The sequence below is a fragment of the Scomber scombrus genome, chromosome 3, assembly GCF_963691925.1.
Source record: "Scomber scombrus chromosome 3, fScoSco1.1, whole genome shotgun sequence".
Taxonomy (NCBI): domain Eukaryota; kingdom Metazoa; phylum Chordata; class Actinopteri; order Scombriformes; family Scombridae; genus Scomber; species Scomber scombrus.
This window is the reverse complement of record NC_084972.1, coordinates 31,382,845-31,406,746: the sequence shown is the minus strand read 5'-3', so window position 1 is coordinate 31,406,746 and position 23,902 is coordinate 31,382,845. Positions and strand designations below refer to the sequence as shown.

The following is a 23,902-nucleotide window of genomic DNA, read 5'->3' as shown; positions in this document are numbered from 1 at the left end:
AAAAATAAAACAGAGGGAGTAACTGTAGCAGAGTGAAACAGCAGATGAGAGATAGAGAGAAAAAAACAGAGCTGGAAATAGGGTGAGAATGACAGAGAGAGAGAGAGAGAGAGAGAGAGAGAGAAGAGAGAGAGAGAGAGAGAGAGAGAGAGAGAGAGAGAGAGAGAGAGAGAGAGAGAGAGAGAGAGAGAGAGAGAGTTGGCATGAAAACCATATGTTAATCCTGAAACTAATATTGTAATATTGTGTGTAGCCCAAAGCTGATGAATTTGGCAGTGAAAGCGATGAAGCTGGCAGCAACACAGCTCCTGTAATATTTTTAGTGTGTTACCATCAGGGTGAAAACATACCAGCCCCCAGTAATAAAATACCAACAAGGATACATGGAATAAACACATGAGTGAATTCAGTTTGTCTGTGTTAACTTGGCGGCTGTGGCTCAGGAGGTAGAGCGAGTCGTCCACTAATCATCAGAAGAGCGGCGGTTCGGTCTCCGGCTCCCCCGGCCCGCATGTCGGAGTGTCCTTTGGCGAGATACTGAACTCTAAATTGCTCCCGACGACTGTGCCAGCTGTGTGTGATTGTGTGTGTCTGTGTGTGAATGAACATTAGATTAGATCCTGATGAGCAGGTTTGCACCTTGCGTTATAGCTTCTGCCGTCAGCATGTGAATGTGTGAATGTTAGACTTGTAGTGTAAAATGCTGTAAGTGGTTGGGAGACTAGAAAGGTGCTATATTGACGCAGTCCATTTATCATTTAATTTGTAGGCAACCAGATGTGACTCAAACGCTGCAGATGCTGGATCGTGTCAGTCTTAACTGTTAATATTAATTTAAATTAATAGTCAATCACCAATTTTAACCAAATAGTTGTGGAGGACTCAGTGGACTGGCATAGACAGTGCAAACAAACACATACAAGTATATATACAGTACCAGCCAAAACTCCTGGACACACCTCACCTTTCCTTTGGATGAGAAAGTGTGTACTGTGCATATACAGTAGATTACTGTACATGATAAAAACAACATACAAACATGTGTATGTATATAGGTTACATTAAACATGTAAAAACACATTTCAACAATCTCTCTCTTTCGTCTTAGCTGATATGTGAAAAGTAGGCATTCATCAATCAATCAATCTTTATTTATATAGCGCCAAATCACAACAAAAGTCAGGCCATACTCTTTATTAATTTTAATTTAAAGAGACCCAACATTCCCACATGAGCAAGCACTTGGCGACATTGGCAAGGAAAAACTCCCTTTTAACGTGAAGAAACCTCAGGCAGAACCAGGCTCTAAGTGGGCGGCCGTCTGCCTCAACCAGTTGGGGTTGAGAGGGAGAAAGAGGGGGATGATAAAGAAGAGAGAGAGAAAGGAGAGGAGAGAGAAGCACATTGAAAATCAATATTGAAAGTAGTAGGTCCAGGATGGGAACCTGTCATCCCGACATCTACAACTCCAGGTTATCTGTGAGGCGAGAGAGTACAGAGAACTCCGGTGAAGAAGTTTAGTTAGTGAATGCATACCATCATATACAACTCTCCTCCTTTAATGAGTTTGTGCCTTTGCCCAAAGTGAAAGTATGAAAAAAAAAAACCCACTATAAATTGCCAGCAGTAGTTGTAAGTGACCATGACTGTGAGGAGACCGGTTCTAATGCTTTAAAGTAGGCGTGACAATGTGCGAGATGGGCGGCCCCATCGGCCAGTTAGACATTTAACTCAAAAATCGTATTCATATGTTAACCTGATGAACTGAAATTACAATTTTAGAAACTTTAATTCATTTGTATAATTTCATATAATTGATTTTCCATTTGGATAATTGAACTGATAAGTGTTACATCAATAATATACATATACACATAAATGCTGATTAATTGCATTTGGCATTCATGACACTTAGCTTATCCATTCATTAGACTGAATCCATCAATTTGCATAGCTGGACTAGATGACTCAGCCTTTGGGTATTCTAGGTGTGTGTGTGTGTGTGTGTGTGTGTGTGTGTGTGTGTGTGTGTGTGTGTGTGTGTGTGTGTGTGTGTGTGTGTGTGTTGCTCAGTATGTGCTGCAGTGTGTGACAGACAGCTGAACATTATCTCTGCTGCACACACACCACTCTGCTCCGCTCATGACCCATTTAACTTCCTCTGAACACCACTGACACACTCCCGTTACCCATGGCAACGCATGGATCGAGCACATGTGTATGAAAGTGTCAGTGTGTGTATTGTTGTGTCAGAGAGTTTTGAGAGGTATCTGCATCTTCATCAGAGAAAGTTTAGTATGTGTGTGCAGGGCTTGTTCATGTAGTGTCATGGTGTGTAAAAGTACAGTTTGTGATTGTGGAAATTTAGTATGTGTTTGCCTGCAATTGCAAAACTCTAGTAGGTTTTCAGAAGGTTTACAAATCTGCATTAATTAAGCATGAAGTTCAGCATCTTTCTAAGAAAGAAACACTTTAGAAAGAACTTTCTTTTTTCTTGATGATGATAACTGCTTTCTGTTTTCAACTATCAACTTTCAGCTCTTTTATCTCTTACACACTGTTCAAATTCTGATTCATTCATTCCCCATCAGTTATTAATACATGTTTGATTAATCCTTAATGAAGCTGTCACAGAGTGAACTCAGTGTATTCAGATTTTTTTATTGAAAGAAAAGACATTCACAATCACTATTCCAGAAGAACATTTATTTTATTGAATATGAAAAACATGTTTAAATTATGGTTTTTGAATTGTGTACATTTACATTTTCAAATATGTGCATCGGCTGCACAAAAATAAAAACATGAGGCTTATTATTTCCATATTTGCGTCACATTAGGAAAAAATCTGGCATTTTTACAGCTCTGAAGTATCAAAAAGGGGTCAAATCTGACCCTGAACAGTATGTAAGGGTTAACCTTTAAGGTGATCTTTAGTCAAGTATTATTTGTCACCTACCTTTAAGCAGACTATACTATAATTATACTAACCAGACTATACCTGTACAATAGGTTAGAACACCCATGTCAAGGTTTTTAAATGAAATGTTGTCATTACAGACCAGCATCAACATGATTGGCACTTGGGTGTATAAAGCATCCCCTAGTTTTATTTCATTTGATATATGAGGTCGACTTTTATTCATTATTCATTGAAAAAAAAAAAAAGAGGTCTCAAAGACATGGCACTGAGACAGCGCACCTGGCCTGTAACTGTCTATCGGCGGTGGTGCTGAATCATTCTTCAATCAATGCAGGTAGAGTGCTGCAGGCTTTCCTCATAGCTGACATATTAAAATGCGGCTAGCAAACTATTTTCTTCTCTTGCTCTTCAGAACAAGCTTGTCTGACTTAGTGGCTTCACTGTTTGCTTTCTTACACAAAAGGCTTGCTTGGCTCCATAAGTGACAATTTGCTTTTATGGATAGTGGAGGATATATCAGCTTATTGAAGAAGCTGTTCAGTAAACATGCCATAATACAAATGACAATGCCTAAGTCTCTAAATGTGCTTCTACATTACCAAACACTTAGGACAACCAATGCTAATGTGTATTTCAGCTTATAGTCGACTTTTGGTTTCATTGAACCCCTGCAGTTATCACACATACTGCCACGATAAAAAGAGCTTTTCATTATACTTTATAGAAGTTTCTGTGATCCCTGCAGTGCTAGTGATTTCCATTTGTTTCTCATATTGGTTCCAACTAATACTTATGGGTGTCTCTCGCCAAGTGTACCAACAACAGCTGGAAATCATATAAGAAAACGTGTATTCCCCATTGTGTTCCTCTCTACCTTTTATCTCTCCATCTCTTTTTTTGTTGTAGCACCTGCCTGTACCTGTACAGCTTGCTCCCCTATAAGTTTATATCCATCTATGTATGCGACATTTCCTCCTATAACTCTTCCCCCCCTTAACGTCTGGAGATGTTTTTCAAACTCAAAGAAGAAATTTCTGGAGCAGAGCCTGGTTTTTACATCCTACTTGGTTCACGCTCACAGTGTGTGTATGTGTGTGTGTGTGTGTGTGTGTGTGTGTGTGTATGTGTGTGTGTGTGTGTGTGTGTGTGTGTGTGTGTGTGTGTGTGTGTGTGTGTGTGTGTGTGTGTGTGTGTGTGTGTTCAATTCTCCTGAATTTTCTCATATGTCACTTAGGGGAGAAGGTGCCAAAAAAAATCTTTAGTAGCATTCTGGGGAAATATACGTTGTATGTATAGGTGTGTTTGTTTTATGTAACCCAGAAGACTTCAGAGACCTGCGGAGGGAAAGTGTTTACTCTGCAGTTCTCAAGTATAATTTGTTCTTTCCTCCTGTTTTCTCTCCTTTCCTCTACCTATCATCTTGCTCACTTTTCCATTCATCTCCCAGTGTGTGCATGTGTGTCTGTGACTAAATGTCTCGGTTTTTTTTGCTTTGTTCAGTGATGCAGTGCAGATGTAAACTCTTGTACAATTCACCTCATCTCTCACTTTACTCATGAAGCTACAAATGGTCTATTACAGTTGCAGCCATGACTCAAGGTGTTTTTACATGCATTCATCTACAATTCCTCCTGCAGTAACTCTGCAGAACGTTTTTCACTGTAGAATTTGTACGATATGAATTTCTGTCTTTGCACTAATTGTTTTTTGTGGCTCATACGGACACGAACACAAGTGCTGCAGTAGATGAACTGTACAGTATAAAATGGGACTTTTACAACACTGGTTCAGTCCCAGTTAAAGAGGCAGTGGAAGGTAGCTGGTCCAACTCGAGAAATCATTAAAGGCAAACTAAAAAAAAGTTCTCAGCCTCAATAATTACCGTCAAACTGCACTTGAGGAATGATGTGGCTCAATGAAAGTGGCCATTCTGCAGCTGCCAACAATATCCAACACAACAAAGTCAAATCTGCGAGCTCAACCTACCTAATTTACAAAGTGGAATGACAAAATAAACAAGAAGACAGATCAAGATTTCATGTTAAAATCAATTAATCAGTTGAAATTGGATCTTAAATGAACCTGAGGTCAAACAGGGTCACAGGGTTTGTCAAAATGTAATGAAATACTAAATTAAAGGGTTGGTTCGCCCACATTTCAAAACATATTTAGTCACTTACTGCTATTGGTTTTATGATTTCTATCTTTAAAATAAATGCTTACAGCTAAATACACTGGTGCTGAATGGAGTTTGATGTATGGTGCTAACAGCATTGACAAAATATGTTTAAAAAGTGATTAGCAACATCTCATGCCAAACATAATTACACAGTCAGTCCGTCTGGATTATCGGCAGAACAAACAGTCTACAGTCTGCAGGAGACTAGACAGCGGCCACAGAAAGGTCTGTGGATTGGGTTGGGTTGCCACTAGAAATCTGAGTGGCAGATACTCTTAAAACATCAATAAATAAACACAACACTTAAGATACTACAAGTGCGAAGTTAGACAATGTGTTTTGTTTGTTTTGGTGCACAGACCCTTCAATCTGACAGTCAGCATTTTGTCTGCAGGTAACTAGATACACTAACCTCGAGTTATTCTTTGAGTCAGCAGTCACATTCACAAAGCCACTGCCAAGACTTCACACTGGAAGTAAGTCGTCTGACGTTAATTAGCTCAAGAAATTGTCTTTTCTTTGTGTATCGTGTCGAAATCTGCTTCAGGAAACATTATGCTAATGTATCCAAGGTGTCTGTCAACACGCTCGCCTGTCGCTTCAACACTTCACCGCTGTTTACACCACATTATAATTTAGCCTTTCAGAGTACAATCCTACTTATCAGACTAGATCCTCGCCTGACAGGACGGCCGAGGCTAGGGGCAGGAGAACAAAAGCTAAGGGAGGGAGTGGGAGAGATTGATGGACAAGGGAGGAGGAGACAATAATTGTGATATAATGAAGGCTTACAAGTAAAAGTAAGTCTTGTGAGTCCTTATATAATGTTGTTTCTTGAGTTGAAAATGCAGCACATATACCACCAACAGACAGTTTTCTATGGTTATAATTAAGGGTTAGGGTTAGGGTTAGGATTAGGGTTAGGGTTAGGGTTAGGGTTAGGATTAGGGTTAGGGTTAGGGTTAGGGTTAGGGTCCACTGTGGACTAGGACTACCTGTCGGATCTCATGTGATTTAGATATTCACCAGTCATTGTTTCATGTGTCACTTTAGTATTAAAACATTGTCTCAGTTACATTTACTGTAGTAAGAAAATACCAAAATCAAAAGTGCAAAAACATCATTCTTGGACATTTTTGGGAAGTATTCATATTTACATCCTTGCTGACAGATATATAGAGAGAGAAAATATAGATATAGCTCTCATCTCTATTGGAAAAGGTTGAAATATGAAGCTACCATCAGCAGCTAATCAGATAAACTTAGCACAAACATTGGAAACAGGGGGAAAAGCTCTGCCCAATGTATCCTACTTATGTCTACTTTCACCTATAAAGGTCACTGTTATATCTCATTAGTTTAATCCATACGTTTAAAACAAAACAGGCATTTATTGCTTTGGAACAGCTACTACCCTTTAATAAGTATTATACAGGTTTTAGAAGAATACTTTTTTTCAGGAGAGCCTAAAAAGGCATTGCAACCTTTCTATCTCTCATAAAGTTTGCACTTCAGCATGAAAGTTTGAATCCCTTTTTTCTTCAACTTCACTGCTTCTGTAGTTCCTGCTTTCTGCCTTTGCAGGGCAGTATAGCTGCTTGAAGTTACAGTCTCTTTCCTCATTCAGCTCCTGTAGGAAGACTGAGGTAGACTGAGTTCTGTCTTTTTCAGATATCCCTATGCCCTGCAACAATCAGTTCAATGGGCATTGTTCTCAGCAGGAAGACATGACTTATTGTGATGTGAAATCATCCAGTCAGTGAATCTCTACAATCCAAGGCGAGGATATGAGTGAATTTAGAGCAGTGTAACCGAAAAAAAATGGGTCATGAGCCTGTTTTTTTTGTGGTTTTTGCCAACATAACACAAGGTTGTTTTGATGAGCCTGGTTCCCTGGGTGTCACACCAAGTGCTTTGCACCAAATGCAAAGTGAATATGCAATCAGAAATGTGAGATGCTCAGATTCAAAGTTAACCAGAAGGTGCACCATTGACATCGACTGGATGCTACAAAAATCAACACATATGTGAATGCTTTTTGTTCTTTTTTTTGGCTTTCATCATGTGTAGGTTCACAGACACAAGAAATCATAGAAGATCCAAGTACATAGAATATAGATGAAGAGCAACATCTGTGTTAAAGAAAAAGCCTTTCATTATCCTAAATTTGGGACAACTCAGAGAAGTCTGTTTAAAGATTGCAGCCTTCAAATGTCATATCTTGAGTTTTGATCATTCACCTTTTTTTGACTTTGATTACTTCATATTTACTTGTGTTGTTTACTGTGCATCAGTACCCTTAACATTGTGTTTCTGATATTTATAAAACTCTGAATCAATGCATATGTCTCTCTGTGTTTGCTTGTGTAGGATGGATGAATTGGGACATATAAATGCTCTAATTGTACAATTAGGAGGAGTAAATGGTGGATAGAGGTATTAATGATATATTTATGTCCCATGAAAATGTCTGTTTTATGGATACTAACTCCTCTGGACTTTATTATCCATGGCACAACCAGTCCACCAACTCACCACTATGTGTGTTTTTCATATTATGGAGCTTCCAAGAGAAAAATCAATGTGAGGACTGATGTTTGTTTGCTTGTTTTTTCATTATCTTACCTTTTATTACTAGTGGTCTAATAGTCACATTAGAAGAAAAAAAGGAATTTTCACATCCAGGCTATGATTTTATTTTGTTTAATATAATTTTCTAATGTTAAAAATAGACCATAACACACAGTTAAAAAAAAAACATTTGGCATTTTTCTCTTTTTCTTTCTGCACTGCATTACTCTCTCTCGGATGCTTTCATCATTCACACGTACACAACAGTAAATTCGTAGCTATTTAGTTAGCTGTGCTGTATGGCAATTGGTCACCCATGATGCATAGCACAAAATGCCATTAAACTGCCACTAAAACGAAAAAAAAAACACACTCACTTATTTTTTAGATTGATGGTGACCATGTGTGACGAAGAGTGTTGAGAAAAAGTGAGCCGAACATACTGCAGCAACCACACAGTAATTGCAATCATCTCTGTTATGATACAGTACAAGGTTACTTATTTTCATCCTTTTTCTCACTGTTCATCATTACTGATAAAAGTATGAGGTCCAGTTGCCATCTTGACTATTAATACGTATTGTCAACACTTTTTTCCTGAGGTGTGCATGACCTGCATGACTTTCTGTCAGTCAGTGGAATTTGTTCGCCCCCAGTCGGGGCCATGTTGCTTGTCGCTGTAGGCTGACAATCATCAAAACTGTCCAGTGAATGAGTTGCTTTCTAGTCGGCATGATGAGACAGACTAGAGCTAAGGGACACCAATACAACTTGTGTTTTTTCTTGGCTGTGTCCAAGTGAACCAAACAACAGTTATGAAAGGAAAATGTTTTTTTTTTCCCATCACTTCCCTTTTTGTATTGTCACAGTTCTCACAGCTGGAGCTGCTTCTTGCCACCAAAAAAAACAAAAACAAAGATTTTTCCTGGATCAGCTGGAGCTAAAGTGGATTTCTCAAGAGAATGTCAACAGTATTTCTTTTGACAGAGGAAAGTCTTTTCATGCCACTGACACACTGCACCTTTTGAGAGGGTAATACCTGAAATAGCTTCTTATTGTGTAGCTTTAATCAGGTATCAATGGGTCATTCGTGTGTGTGTGTGTGTGTGTGTGTGTGTGTGTGTCAAGTTTAAGTAATTTCAAGCTGAACTACTGTGATTAATTCCCACCCCCACTCGGTAAGACTGTTTCATAACCAGTTCATGTAGAGTACCAGTGACACACACGCATGCGCACACACACACACACACACGCATACACACACACACACACACACACACACACTCACACACACACACACACACACACACACACACACACACACACACACACACACACAAGCACTCAAACTGTATGTATCTTGTTATGAAACTTTTTTCGTGTGTGTGTGTGTGTATGTGTGTGTGTGTGAGGGAGGGATGGGGGCTGGATGAGTGCCTTTTTTGTGTTTCTCTCCTTGTGAGAATCAGCTAAAAATTATACATTTCTCTAAAGTGCCTTGATTAGTCATTATAGTTGACATAGAATATTATGTGCAGCCATAACTCAAATATCAGTGGAATGGATGGACATAAATGTTTTTCATCTTAACTGGAGCTTTTATGAAAGGAGCCAAACATAGTGAAAAATACTAATGAAGCTGAACACTAAAGTCTTCAGATGTCAAACAGCAATTAATGCTCCATTACACCAGTATTGTGGGGGGGGCGGCGTCCTTGCTTGCATCCTTCCCTGGAGTTTTATGGAGGATCAACAGCAAGCTTGTTGTGTGTTCAGTGGGGAGAGTCAAGTGGCCAACAGAGGCTGCTGAGCTAGCGATGATGATAGCAAGCTACTCTACAAGCATATTAACTGCAAGTCCAACCGCCACTGTCTGAGGAAGCTATTATTACAACGTTATCTTACAGTACATACACCATATTATGTATATGTATGCACTGTGGGGGCGGCTGTAGCTCACAAGGTGGAGCGGGTCGTCCACTAATTGGAGAGTCAGCGGTTCTATTCCCGACTCCTCCGGTCCACATGTGAAAATATATTGGGCAGTCTGTGTGGTAGCTTTCTACCATTGATGTGTGAATGGGGGAATGTTGCTTGTAGTGTAAAAGCACTTTGAGTGGTGAGAAGACTAGAAAGGTGCTGTGTAAGTGCAGTCCATTTACCATTACCACAGTATGCATGTGCATTTATTAAAAAATGCCAAAATGATCAGATGTTTTTTTACAGTTATAAAAGCACAGTACTTTATCACTATCAGTTTTGATGGGCAATTTTGTGATAGTAGAGCAGTAAAGCAATATGAAGTAACTTATGGAGTCCATTGAAGGAAGCCTTAATTGTGTTTTGAAGTACAGCGTTAACAATAATTATAGCCCAGTTAGCAATAATTAACACAATTTAGTCTCCCTCAATCTGTCACATGACCATTGCCTTTAACATCACGTTGGTCCCTCGATAACCTCCAGACAGTAGACCGGTCCAGAACATGTTAGATGAAAGAAAGTAATGCACCTTCTGGTAACTGAAAAGTTGTATTATTAACAGCGGCTCGCTCAGGATTCACCTGGATTTTATTCAGAGTTTGGAGGATAAATGAAACCATGCAGAGACTTTGCAGTTAAGATAAGAACTCTGGTTGCTGCAGGCCAAGCTTCTGGGGGCAAAGCAAGCATTATCGGTCTGTAAATGGCACCGCTGTGAAATCTGGTTGTTCATTTTTATGTCTAACATGAAGAAATACAAAGCAAGACACTGTTTAACATGCAGGTTGAGAGTGTTGTGGCTTTGCAGCTGTTGGCACACATTTAGGCTGAGTAACAGAAAGTAATGCATAGAGTAATGTGCTGATTCAGTTGTTGAGAAGGTGAAAGAGTGATTACATTTTCCATGTACAGTAACCTTGCCAACACAGTCATTACACACTGTAGTTGGCATAGTGCTTATTCAAGATGCCGTCTATATTTCAGCTTGTACTTCATTTCCTATTCAAACATTTAGCTATGTAAATCTGTGTTGAGAATGAATTATATGAAATATATTACACAGAGTAGAATCAAAGAGGGCAACCGCACAAATACACGAAATGTTCCTTTTCGACCCACCGAGCAGCCGATATACTTTAGCTCCTGTAGAATTTAATTTCCGTTTTAACACACTGCAGTAGTCAGGAAGAAACAACTGGTTTAGGTCTTGAAATCTGCTGACAAAGCCAAATGCTGAATTGAGTCTATTTCTGTCTTTCTTGCTCCTGCAGAGTCTATAATACTTTGAAAGTTGTTATACTCTGAGCCGAGGACAGTCCCTTCACTTCTCAGGAAGTCTGCCAGTCTGCAGCTGACCTCCTTTTTTCAAACTTTCAGTTCATTTTCACTTTTTCGCCGGGAAATAGCGGAGGTTGGAGGTTTTGTAGATATAGAGACATCAAGCGAGGGTCGATTAATATGGTGAAATTCAAACCAAACCACCAAGGAAAAAAAAACACTCTTGAGAACAGTTATCTTATTCAAGTTCTTTGGAAGTTATACCATGTTCATGTCATGAGAGTTGACCTAAGTCTAACTTTATGACATGGTAATACAGTTTTAATTATGACTGGGAGATTGACATTGCCCCTTATGGATATGAATGCTTTATGTCAGCTAACGTGTTGTTGAAGGTGTAATCTAAGCTGTTAAATATAGTGCTAATATGTCCCTGGCTTATCTTACCCTAAAAGAGTAGAGAGAGAGTTGCTGGTGCAGTGACACAGATAAGACCGCAGGGAAGGCTTTTCACTTTCAAACAAACCAATCACCATCACCCTCGGCTAGTTTTATAAGCTGCCAATAATATAATTTTTAATGTATCGTTACACCTCAACATTACACCTCAAGTTAAAATTATATTCCTTCCTGACCGCGTGTCAATATCTCTGATTAATTTTATAAATCCAGAGACATTTACGTTACCATTTCAGAGGCAGCTGGCTCAGGACACTCAGAGCACTCAATAATCTTCACGGGGTAACTTTTAATTTCCTGGCTGCAATCAATTTTGTCTGGTGTCACACTTTTCAAAGAGTGAAAACTTCACCGCGGGATCAAACCGCCTGTATGGATCATCTTTGGGTCAGTGATGAAAAGGCATGTTTTAAACCCCCCCCAGGTGAGTTTTCATTATAGCTACCTGGGGTTCACACCCCCAGCTCTGCAGTGTGTGTGTGTGTGAGACAGAGAGAGAGAGAGTGAGGAAGCAAGTGTTTATAATAGAGGGAATATACTTTTGTGTGTCACTGTGTGTCATTGTGTGTGTGTGTGTGTGAGTGTGTGTGAGAGAGACAGTTAAGCAGAAGTGTCCACAGAGTGTGTGCATTCCTGCCTACGCACTTATAAAGTGAGTGTGTGTCTGTGTGTGTAGGTGTGTGTGTGACCTCTCCTTCCAAGAGAGATGATGAGCTTATTATGGAGAGACACGAAACAGAGATTAAAAAGCAGATGAGAACCAGCACAGGAATGGAGGGATGAGAGAAGAAAAGGGAGAAATGGGAGAAAGATGGACAGAGAGAAGGAGAGAGGAAGACTAAGAGTTGACATGGAGAGTAAAAAAAGAGGAGGAAGAATTGTGTTAGTGTCAAGAAGACAGAGTGGATGGAAGATAGACGTATTGGAAAGAAAGGATGGAAGAAAGGTAATATAAAGGGAAAGGATAGATCAAATTAAATATGAGAGAAGGATGGAAAAATAAACAGGAAGAGGAATAAAGGAAGGAAGGAAAGCACGAGGGAGGGAGACACGGATTGATTAAAGCCGTCAGCTGCGGTTGCTTTTGAGGAAAGAGACAAACTGCATTTGTGTGTGTGTCTACTAAGTGACAGAATGAAAAAGTGAAAGTGTGTGAGAGAGAGAAAGAGAGAGAGAGATAATGAAGCAAAGAACTGCAGAGACATAAAAAAATAGCACCATGCTGAGTCCTTTTATTTTTTTTATTTTTTTAAATGTTGCTTCATTTTTTCGCCTCCCCCTTTTTCTCTGGAAACCCCGGCTGAGAGTTTTGAAGGTTGGATGTGGGGGTGGCGAGGTGGGGGTGGGTGGGATGGGGGTGCATGGAGAGAGAGAGAGAGAGAGAGAGACAGAGAGATAGAGAGAGGAGGGGGGAAGTAAATGTGCAGCCTCTCCTTTACTGCCTCTCCTCATTTTCCCTTAGTGTCTCACTTCTCTCGTCGCTTCGTTCATCGGATTTTACTGCCTGAAGAAGAGAAGGGGGAGAGAGGTGAAAAAGAGGAGAAGAAAAAGGAAGGGTGAAAGAGGGATGGCTGAGGCTTTCTGGGACTAAACCTGAAGAATTAAGTACTTCACTGGAGAGGGAGAGAGAGAAAAATATTTGGGAGGTAAAGACTGAAGAGAGAGGGGAAGAAGAAAAGGAGGAGGGATTTTAGGAAAGCATAAGAGTCACTGTGCCAAGCAAGACGGGAGAAGAGAGGAAGAGGCGATAAAGTGGAGAGTGGCGAAAGTTAGCAGGATTCCCCAAAAGACAAAAAAAGATAAGAGCTAGAAAAAGAGAAGAAGTGGGAGTCAAAGTAGAAGCAAACGAGTGAGGAAGAAGGAGAGAAAGAGAACAAGAAGAAGGGGAAAAGGAAAAGAAAGAGGTTCCAGACACCAAGACCACATCTTTAGCTGACCTTGGTTAGTCCGCCCGCTGCTCAGGATGGACAAAGTGGAGCGAGTGATGAAGATGGTGAAGAGGATGTCGCCGAGGAAGAAGAGGAGAGAAGGAGGAGGAGGAAGAGGAATAGGAGTACCGGGCGATCTGGAGAGCCCGGACACCCTGTGCGACGAACTCTGCCGCTTCAGCCTCTGCATGAGCGGTGAGAGGTTGCATCGCCACGTGCCTGCGTGTTTGTGAAGTTGGATGTTTGTTCATGAGTGATAACATGGCAGCGGAGGTGTGTTGGTGTGTTTGTGTGTGTGTGTGTGTGTGTGTGTTTCAGGTACTTATATGCATTGCTTTAGAGTTTTAGATTTTACATATATTTAAAAGTACCATAGAAATACAACACTTTGCATTGCTTCTGTGTGAGAATCAGAGAAATAAGAGTGTGTCTGTGTGTTTCTATATTGTGTTTAGAGGCTATACACTGGCTGCATGCCTTATAAGATACAGACAATATAGTTAATATGCCAATCTATCCCTTATGTATATTCATATTTTGAAAAGGTGTGTAGCTGTGCATTTCAGAAAGTGTGTTTTCATGCACCTTGGTTGGATGTGACTTAGTGATAGCCTACTGTAACATTGTTTAGTTTGATTTGAAGATGTTGTGATTGTGTGTATTGAGGAGTTTTCCAAAGAGCAGGTGTATTTTTTTGTGTATATAAAATAATAAGAAAATTCAGTCAGGTTTGAGTGTGAACAGAGAGTATTCATTTAATATATCAGCTCACACATGTATATCCAGCGTTGGTTTGAACAGACGAGTGCATCCTGATAAAAATAAGCAACATTTCGTCGACTTAAAATGCTCCATACATTTTTCCTCACAAGAGCCCTCATGGACTCATGTGAGTCATGACTCTCTCAAAAAGCATCAGTGGATTGTTTGACCAGGTTGAAACAACAATGTCTATTACAGCAAGGCTGGAAGTAGATTGACATTATTATATAGTACTGCTGTCCTACGGAGGAACTCGGGGCAGATGGTTGGATATACAAGATGTTCGACCTCTTCACTACCGATGATCTTTGCATCCTGTCTCCTACCAGCAGTCAAACTTGGATTATTTTAACGCCATAACATAATCTACTTCCTAACCTTAATTTTGCAGTTTTAGTTGTAGAGATTTAATCAGACCTAATCTATAGAGGTGGCAGATCAGTTGCTGTTGTTTTGTCCTTTCGGTAAAAGGTTTTTTTGATGAGACACTACCTGAATTAAACTATAACAATCTTCCACGCCTCTGATGATGTAGAGACACTATTTAGCTAATTGCATAATTCTCGGTTAGTACTTTTTATATCATCAATACTTATCATTAGCTGTTGGCATTTATGGAACCTATGCCCTTGCTCTTTCTGCCTCTGTCCTCAACCCAACACTCTCATCTTTATCTTTGCTATTCTCCACCTGTTCACCAGATGCCCCCCAGGCTTCTCTACACCCACCTCCTCACCTGTTCCCACTCTGTAATTGTCTGCACCTGCAGCCTGGTCTCACCCAAAGGTGAAGGGATAACATTATCACAGCACATTTCTTGCTTTTCGCATGTCATTTCACGCCATTTCAGTCGCCAAAAGAGACCTGTAGTTATTTTTGAGTGACAGAGGGAAGTGACACATTTCAGATGACGTCAATACAGTGTGACTTTATTTTTATATTTTATACATTTATAAAGTGATTTTGGCTCATTAGGAGGAGGTGGTTTGATAGTTAGTTGGCAAAAAGTTGTTAAAGCAGCAGGAGAGCATATTTCAAGACCACTAACTGTCACTTCAGACATTTTACTGCCGTGGAATATTTTAACCAGACATTTTTTTGTCATGTCGCTTATTTTACTGCCTTGAAACTGGACATTTTTACCATCACATCAGAACATTTTAAATGGATTTCACTGATCAAGTGGTTCTTGTGCCTAAACCTAACCATCAGTGTTACATGACATGGGAAATACTTAAAATGCATAGACGTGACATACAAAATGTCCTATTTTGCTATTTATACACCATCAGTTCCTCAGTAGAGTTACTGTTCTCAATCGATCATTGCCAGCCAGCTAATCCGTCATTGTTGCTTCCATGGACTCTTATGTTCTAGCCAACCTTATTCTGATTCTGTCTGTTACTGCTGTCCTGTGTTTTTAACCTTCAGACTGTTTTTTTACCTGCCTGTCTGCCTGCCTTGCCCTTTAAGACTTGAATTCTTGGACTGACCTGTAAGCCTGTCTATTGCTTTTTGAACATGTAACCTGTCTGTCTGTCTGTCTGTCTGTCTGTCTGTCTGCAACTGGATCTTCCTCCTGTCTGGCATTCATTTGTGACAAAAGGTCTTGGATTAGAGCAAAAACATGAATGCAAATAAGAACCTAACCTGTGATGTTCGTGCTTGTTGGACGTCCTCCTGGTTATAATACTCAGTAACTAAAGTCCTTTCACAACTGATACCAAAATTGGTCATGGTTAAGACATATTTCGGTACTAACCTGACACATTTTTAATTGAAACCCATCCTCCACATTGACATCTGCACCACATATTAACATTAATGTATTTCTGTACCAGTAACGTTGCCCTAAAATATGACTGCTAACACACAAGTCTTGCATATGAAAGTAATTCATCAGAGACGGAAGGAAGTTGGCACTGCTGAGATGTCCAAGATATATATTTTTTCCCCCTGCAGGGACACAAAAAAAAAAAAAAAAGTTTGGCTCTCAGTTTTCCTGTGACACTGTTTTGTTGTCTGTTTGCCAGTGTTTGCTGCACTGCTGCACATTTGACTTAATTAGTTAGTGCTACCATTTAATTAGCTCAGAGTTGGTTAATGTAGATACTACAGTTTGTTAGGTACCTCATGTTCTTCAAAGACTCAAAAAAGCAATTCGCAGAGTTCAATATTTTTCGCTAGGTTTATTTTTTTTTATCTTGCTTTGATCATACACAAACAGCTAAGTGAAGAGAGTGAAAGAGGAGGAGGGGGGCGAGGCAGAAAGCGTATAGAGAAAGTGAGTTGTAAATGTACATGTTTGAGAGAGGGGAAGTGTGAGTGTGCCTATTTCCTTCTCTCTCCCTCCCATATATCCTTTCATCAAACAATCTTTCTAATCACTCAGCAGAAACTGCAGCAGCCAGACTTCAAACAGCATCAAACCGCCATCAGAGAACCAAACATTAGACTGCAGGCGGAGAAAGGTCACTTTGAAAACAAGAGGGAACATGGGCATATCTAGGCAATCATCCCAATATCCCCTTTCTGTTCCAGCACAATAGACGATGGTTTTCTTGTCACGTGACACACGCCATTTGTTGGATGCTTTCATCTAACACGTCTTACAGCAACGAGAGAGCATTCATGTTTAGTATGCCGAGTACGAGTCGAGAAGGGCATGACCGACAGATTGCTTCACCGACATGTAGTTTTAATATTGGCCTTTTATCTAAACGCTGGATATCAGACAGTGAATCGTCTTACATATTATGTCTTGGAAGTGACTACAGCTGAGGTCTGGAAGAAAAAAGATGGTCTCACATCACTCGTAGGATGCTGCTAACTAGTTGTCGACTGTTTTTATATTAGTTGTTAAGGTTCAAATGTCCCTTTTTCTTACTAAGCTCACAAGTTTGCCTTCAGATTCTCTTTTACTTTTCGCCAATCCACACTTGTGTAATCATTAGTCCAAAAAACTGTGCAGCTGTTAAACGAAGTTGCCAGGAAACGAGATGGACAACCACGTTAACGTACTGCATGAAGAGAAAATGGTGAACAGTGACCAAGGGTTTAGAGCCATGCCAGTAACCCAAAAGGCCTCAAGGGCCAAAATAAGTTGTTCTCTTCCATTACTCTGCTAGTAAAAAATGTTATTAGGACATCAAGGTTATAAAGAAAGTTATTTTCTGTGCATACATCAGTAAGGCATTTCATGCCCCCATTTGCTAGTTAATAACATTCACCACAGTTCAACTGGAACAAATGTCAGACCACCTTGAAGAGGTAGAGCTGGGTAGAGTTTTTTCTTCCGTAGCAAGCTTTGGAACAAACATTTACAGATTTATTATAAATTGTATTATTGGAAACATTTTCAAACCTACATTGTGTTTTCTTTGGTCTGAATCAGTTGATGTGTTGGTAAACTTGGTGCTTTTCCCCCTTGGTTCAGTTTCTATTCACACAAAAATCCAAATGAACCAAAATCCTTCACTACAAGTCATGTGAGAATGTTCACTCCACTTATTGGTCAGATATGTTTGGGAAGGGAGCAAGAATATAAAGACAGGAAGAAGGTCCTGGAGAGATCCTCTGGCCAAACGCACCATTCTTCATTGCGCTAGACCAAGTCAGACCTTGATTAATTATACAGCTAGCTGCTAGAAACTACTGTTGGCTATGGGAGCTGTTTAGCTCAAACTTGCAGCGTATACCTTGTAGTTAGGTTGGATCAAGGTTCATTCAGGTTCCCATCACAAACTATGGGACCAGATTAAGACCACATCCTCAAAGAATCTCGGTAATGGATGATTTGGTCTACACCCAAATACAATTGCTTTGTTCACATCAACTCATCAAACCAACGAGGAAAATTAACCAGAGTCTGATGCAACTGCTCTAAAAAGCGTAGGTTTGAAAATTGCTTCTCTAGCATTTATATAACAAAACTGAAAAAATCTTTACTTTTAATACTTTCACAGTGAATATTGGCAAAAGGCATTGACAGACCTGTGCTGTAAAAATATCTGTCAGCATTCCCAATTCCTATCAATCAAAGGCCTGATCAATATCCTTTGTTAACTGCAAGTCTTCAGGGACGGTTGTTTCCCAACTAGTGTAAGTGCACAACACATCCTCATCATTTAAAGAGAAGTCGATCGCATGGCTGACATATAACTGATAGAGGGTGATTGGCAGAAGGTGATAGGTCGCGTGGATCACTTTGTCAATTGCCGCTGAACAACTGAAAGAGTGTATGCCTGCATATGAGTGTTGGGGAATGATGAGAGGAATTATTGTATGGAGTCAATTACAGGAAATGATGGTATGCTGTAAAATATGAACCCTGCCTTCATTCCATGCTGGGCCATCATATCTGTCTGAAAACATGATTTTCTTTTGACATGATGGCTCTGTGCCACAGATGAATAGCAATGAAACTACAAACCGTCATCCTCTGCTAAATTCAAGTGTGCACAGTGAATGTGTCCTGCAGCAAAAATTCAAATGAACCTCAGGCAAATTGCTTGAAAGCTGGGTTAAAGCACAGGTATAAAGCAATGCAAACGAGGGAAAATAGCCACAAAATGGCATTCTGTATGCTGACATATGCATGAAAAGCAATATGCTTAAGTGCAGATGCATGATGTTAACAACCTGCAAATATTTCAGTCCATTTGCTGCTAACATGATGACTAATTCATTAATGACATTCATGACATGCAAAGGTATGTGGATGGAATTAATATTAGGGTTTATATTAGGGTGTATTCATACAATACAAGTCAATTCTTTCCTGAGAATCTTAGTTTATACAAAGACAATAGTGTGCAAATGTTTCATTAAGTATATTTTAGATCATAAGGTACTTCAAATCTTATAATATCCACTTGTTTAATCCTAATTAAATCACTGTATGTAGATATGGAACGACATGCTATAACCACAAAATCCACCATATGCATAGATAGGAGCAAAAGGAATAATTAAGAAGGTGGATTCATTTGGGAATAAACAACATGACTGTTTACCAAGTTGCATGTAAAAACTGAATAATTAAGTTAAATCTAGCTGTAAATAATAGTTTATGAAAAAGATTGTGTGGAGTTAATCAAAAAAACAGTATAGACACACACAACATTAAGCATTAAAACATCAGTTGCTTTGCAGAAATCTGATGGAAATAGCCGACATGTTATTCAAATATTATTCTGTTTCAAAGGTTTTACAAGTTTACCAAGATTGTATTTAAAAAGTGCATCTGATTATTGTTCATTAGAAGGATCAGTGTATATGTGAGAGACTGTGAGACTATAAGCCATCATCCATGCTACTGATAATATAAAACCTTTCATACTTGGTTTGTGTGTGCTGGAAACTAAATATACCCCGAAGCTGCTGCTGAGCCTCTACATTATTTCCATGAGAGCCAATTTTCATCTCAAATCTGCATCTTATAATTGAGCCACACACACACTGAAATTATCAGTTGCACAGTGAAACTCCAGCTGAACTTCTGCAGCCGCAGTCAGATAATGCAAATGTGCGATCGGGGTGGGAAATTACCATCAGCCGACGGCCAAATCCAGCTCCGACAGTCAAAGCATCATTCTTTTAGCTGGAGCTGTAAATAAACAAAAGACACAGTGGATTTCAGAGATCAGGCACGTTCGGGGATTCTTCAAAAAAAGGCATTTAACTGACACTGTGACCTTTTCATTTAACCTCCAAGACATCCAACATACCAAGACATCTTTGCAGCATATCAAATACAGCACAGAGAGTAAACAGTCAAATACAAACGCTCCCTTTGGTTAAAGCTGCTCATGTTCTGCCTGATTCACAAATTCAGACTGCTGTATAATATATTGTCTGCCTTGAGACACCACAGACTGAATGCAATTTGGCCAAGTGATAGTTTGAAATTAGTGTGAGCATGTTGCTTTTGGTTTATTAATGTCATGTTCATATTCAAATTTAAGCACTTTTCAACAGTTACCTCGGGCTACCATTTGTAGGGGAACCTGTAATAACCTCTTAATCCAATGATTGATGACACTAATTATAACAAAGTAGTTTTTCTGTTTACAGTGTAAATATAGAAGTGGGAGCTCAGGTTGGTGTTTCAGAAAGCAGGTTTAGTTAAAACTCGTACACCCTGTTTAAACCTGGCATTAACATGTGTTTTGGGTGATCCGATACAAGTGTAAACGACCTCGGAGACCCATTGTGATCAGATCACTGGAACCGCTTGCCGAAGTGGTCTGGGACGCACCTGAACACATATTTTTTGTAGTGTAAACGCTTATGTGACCTGATGCGTCCCTGGCCAGGATGCAACAGGAAAATACATCATCAGTAAGGGACGTGGCGGTTGTTTTGGTGAACAGTTGAAAGAATGGAGAGGAGCACAGATGTACGTGGTTGGGATAATCTGAACAGATCACCTGTCACCTATTAGTTCTTGAGACATTTTTATTAGCGCTTAGCTCTTTAGCCCGCACTAAAAACAAATCTAGTGCTTGTCTGAATGACGTAATAACTGTGCGGTAATAACTAGGCAGCAACGAAATCTGGACACAAGTGGGCAGCTCAAGACTGCTTGAGATATATAATGTGTCTCAGTAGTCCAGTTTGTAGTGTAGGGGGTGAAATGGGTACTTCTAATTCAGTCTTGCCCCATTTGATCGGACAACTTGTGATTAAATCACCTGAGATGCGTGTTAATGCCAGGTGTAAACAGTTTTCTGAGTTTTAAGTTCCAGAAAGAGAGCTAACTTCATCTCTGGGTCAGTTACCATGGTAACTGACTCTATGAAGCTAATCTGCTCGCTGGCAGTTTTTCTTTAACAAACCCTGAGTTTCTCTCTGTCTCCTCCCTCTTACCAGACATGCTGTTTCATTTCCTCGTTCATTCAGTCCACATCAAAGCGGATGGATTCATTAGTGGAGGTTTACCATCTCAGTTTGTTTCTCACGGACCATCTAAAGTTACCGTTTTTGCACCTTACATTTAAATATTACACAGCATGACTTCACATAGCTCAGAATATAACGCTGTGACTATGCACACAAGACAGCTGTCAGTTGGTTGGAGCAGGTGCTGTCTGGAATATTTATTGCACATAATGTGTAATCTCAGTTTAAATTTTAAGAATTTGGATGAAGCTTTAGACATATTGGATGAGTTAATCATTATCTTTGTCGCTCATGATGTGATTGGTTAGCACAGACGGAACATAATTCTTATAATACTGGAGATTATATGTTAATATTTCCGAGTGAGGAGGATTGTGGTGCAGCTGCAGGATGACTTTCTTAGATAGGGTGCGGTTCATTGTCTTAATGTGTTTTTAACAGCATGCTACACTACTACATTTGCTCAAGTATATAAAATAAAGCCACTGAATGCTGCTGAAACAGGATCCAAATAGTCTGAAAATGTAAAATCTACTGTATTTAACCTCGATGTCTTTTCATATGCAAATCACCAAACGCATTATTATTGGATCAGAATGTGAGCTTCCAGTCATTTCTCCAGGTCTTTGATCTGTTTCATTTTTTTTTTTTTTTACCTTTAATTTTTCATCCTCAGTTGCTGCCTCCTGCGTTTTGTCCCCCGTCAGGTTAAAGCTGAGCAAATATATTTAAAATGTAATGTGGCTGCAGACTGATGCACAGTCGGATTCCACTATTTTATCATCCATTAAGGAAATGTAAGTCTGGTAAATGATGAATTAATGGACGACAATGAATACAACTCATTGTGTTGACTTATTGACACTTTTCCCACTAAACATGCATCATCCACGTGCATTAATACATTGTACATTTCTCACAGCTTCAGTAAATTGTAGTATTTTTACAGCACTGTCTGACAGAAATTAGAGACCTTCTCATTGTAGTTGTAAATCTCCTCCAGCAAATACTTGTTAAGATGCAAGCGACTCTACAATCTCCTCAAGAAAACATACTGTTGACAAAAATGAACAAATGCACTCATTATTTTGTGGATTCATTTATTAACACATGGTTCACAAAACAAATTAATGTATTTGCCAGACACTTCATTCTGCAGTGAACCTCTGACATGGAATTACATTTCACAATTGACCAAAACAAAATAACCAAAATTAAGCCCTGCTGTTGTCTGTATGCACGATGGCACAAAAAAGTATTTCCAAGCTTTTTTTTTGTTTTTGAGAGAAAATAAAATGTAAAATCAACTTGATTATGCTAAATGTCTCACACAGTTTTATATTTTACATCCCTTTCCAAGTGGCGCTCTCTGCATGTATTCTGTCTGTGGTGGGCGAAGGGTCTCTTAGTGTTTTTTTTGTATTTGGAAACAAGTGTTTGCTTTTTTAGAAATAATGTTTCTTTCACTAAATTTCTAAAAGCCAGTCTGATATGAATATCTCTCGGAAACAGCAGGAGTCAATTTACAGTGACAATGTGATATTATTGTTAACCACAGGACAAATACTTATTTAAAAAATTTTTTTTATATTTGGCTGTGGCTGGTGGGTTTTCGTGTCTTTACAGCCACATTGGCAGTGAACAATGCTCATTTGGGAGCCCATTTTGGTTCTAACTATCTTATCGGTTGTTAAAAACAATGAATTTGGCAGGTGAGTTTAGGGATTAATTTGCTATGGCTGCTACAGCAAACAAAAGAAATTAGTTCCCTGGCCTGTTTACAACAGCAAAAGTGGCTGAAAGGCCTGTTAACTGGAAAAATGAGTGGATGCACATCAAACGCAGAGCAGATGGAGAGAAAAATTTAAATCAGCCTGTTGAAAGCTGCTCACAAAAGCTGAAGAGGCTGAACGGCATCCGCAACTAACTAAGTGGCTACATCAGCATCAAAAGCACACAAGAGAAGGAAGATAATTGAATATGCAGGTGGGGAAAAAAAGAGATCACAGCGAACAGGGAAAGCACCAAATAGGGCAGGTAATGAAATGTGACATTAGAAACCTGCTCCAAATGGGTAAATAACATCACACTGATAGCCAGTACAGCACACAGCCTGAGGTAAAAATAAGCATCTCTACTTGTCTGTGCAGTAATGTGACCTACATGAAGCGTTTCATTTTAACAGACTGCATATAGTTTTTCTAAATATACATCAACATATTCATATGATTTCAACTGGGTTTTTTTTTTTGCACATTGCAAAGATATATATTAAAAGAGTTGAGAATAATATGCATCATTATGATATTCATTAACCCTCCTGTTGTCTTTGAGTCAAGGAAGGAAAGGAGGGAGGAAGGAAGGAAGGAAAGGAGGGAGGAAGAAGGGAAGGAAAGAAGGAAAGGAGGGAGGAAGGACGGAGGGAGGAAAGGAGGGAGGAAGGAAGGAGGGAGGAAAGGAGGTAGGAAGGAAGAAAGAAGGAAGGAAAGGAGGGAGGAAGGAAGGAAGAAAGAAGGAAGGAAGGAAGGAAAGGAGGGAGGAAGGAAGGAAGGAAGAAGGAAGGAATGGAGGGAGGAAGGTTTGAGGGAGGAAAGAAGGAAAGAAGGAGGGAGGGAGGAAAGAAGGAAAGAAGGAGGGAGGGAGGAAAGAAGAAACAGTCAAAACAGACGGGGTCAATTTGACCCAGGAGGACAACAGGAGGGTTAAACCAAAATCTAGGCAAGTTCATCATTAAATGAGACTATATAAGTTTCGAAGTAAGAAGTTGCATAAAGTAGATTTCATCGCCATTGAAATTCACTGTTGCTCAATCATGCTCAACACTCTCAGGAGTTTGTGTCCTTTGTGTCGTCCTACCGGGTCAAATTGACCCCGTCTGTTTTGACTGTTCCTTCCTCTCTCCTTCTCTTTTTCTTTC

General features: G+C 39.6%; 1 protein-coding gene across 1 annotated transcript in view; it reads left to right on the top strand.

The window, feature by feature from the left end:
* Nucleotides 1–13,355: 13,355 nt before the first annotated feature.
* LOC134004669 (glutamate receptor-interacting protein 2-like) overlaps nucleotides 13,356–23,902 on the top strand; it is a 219,361-nt gene continuing 208,814 nt past the window's right edge. The window contains exon 1 of the mRNA XM_062444029.1: nucleotides 13,356–13,515. Coding sequence (XP_062300013.1) covers nucleotides 13,356–13,515 — 160 coding nt within the window. The remainder of the gene's footprint in view (nucleotides 13,516–23,902) is intronic.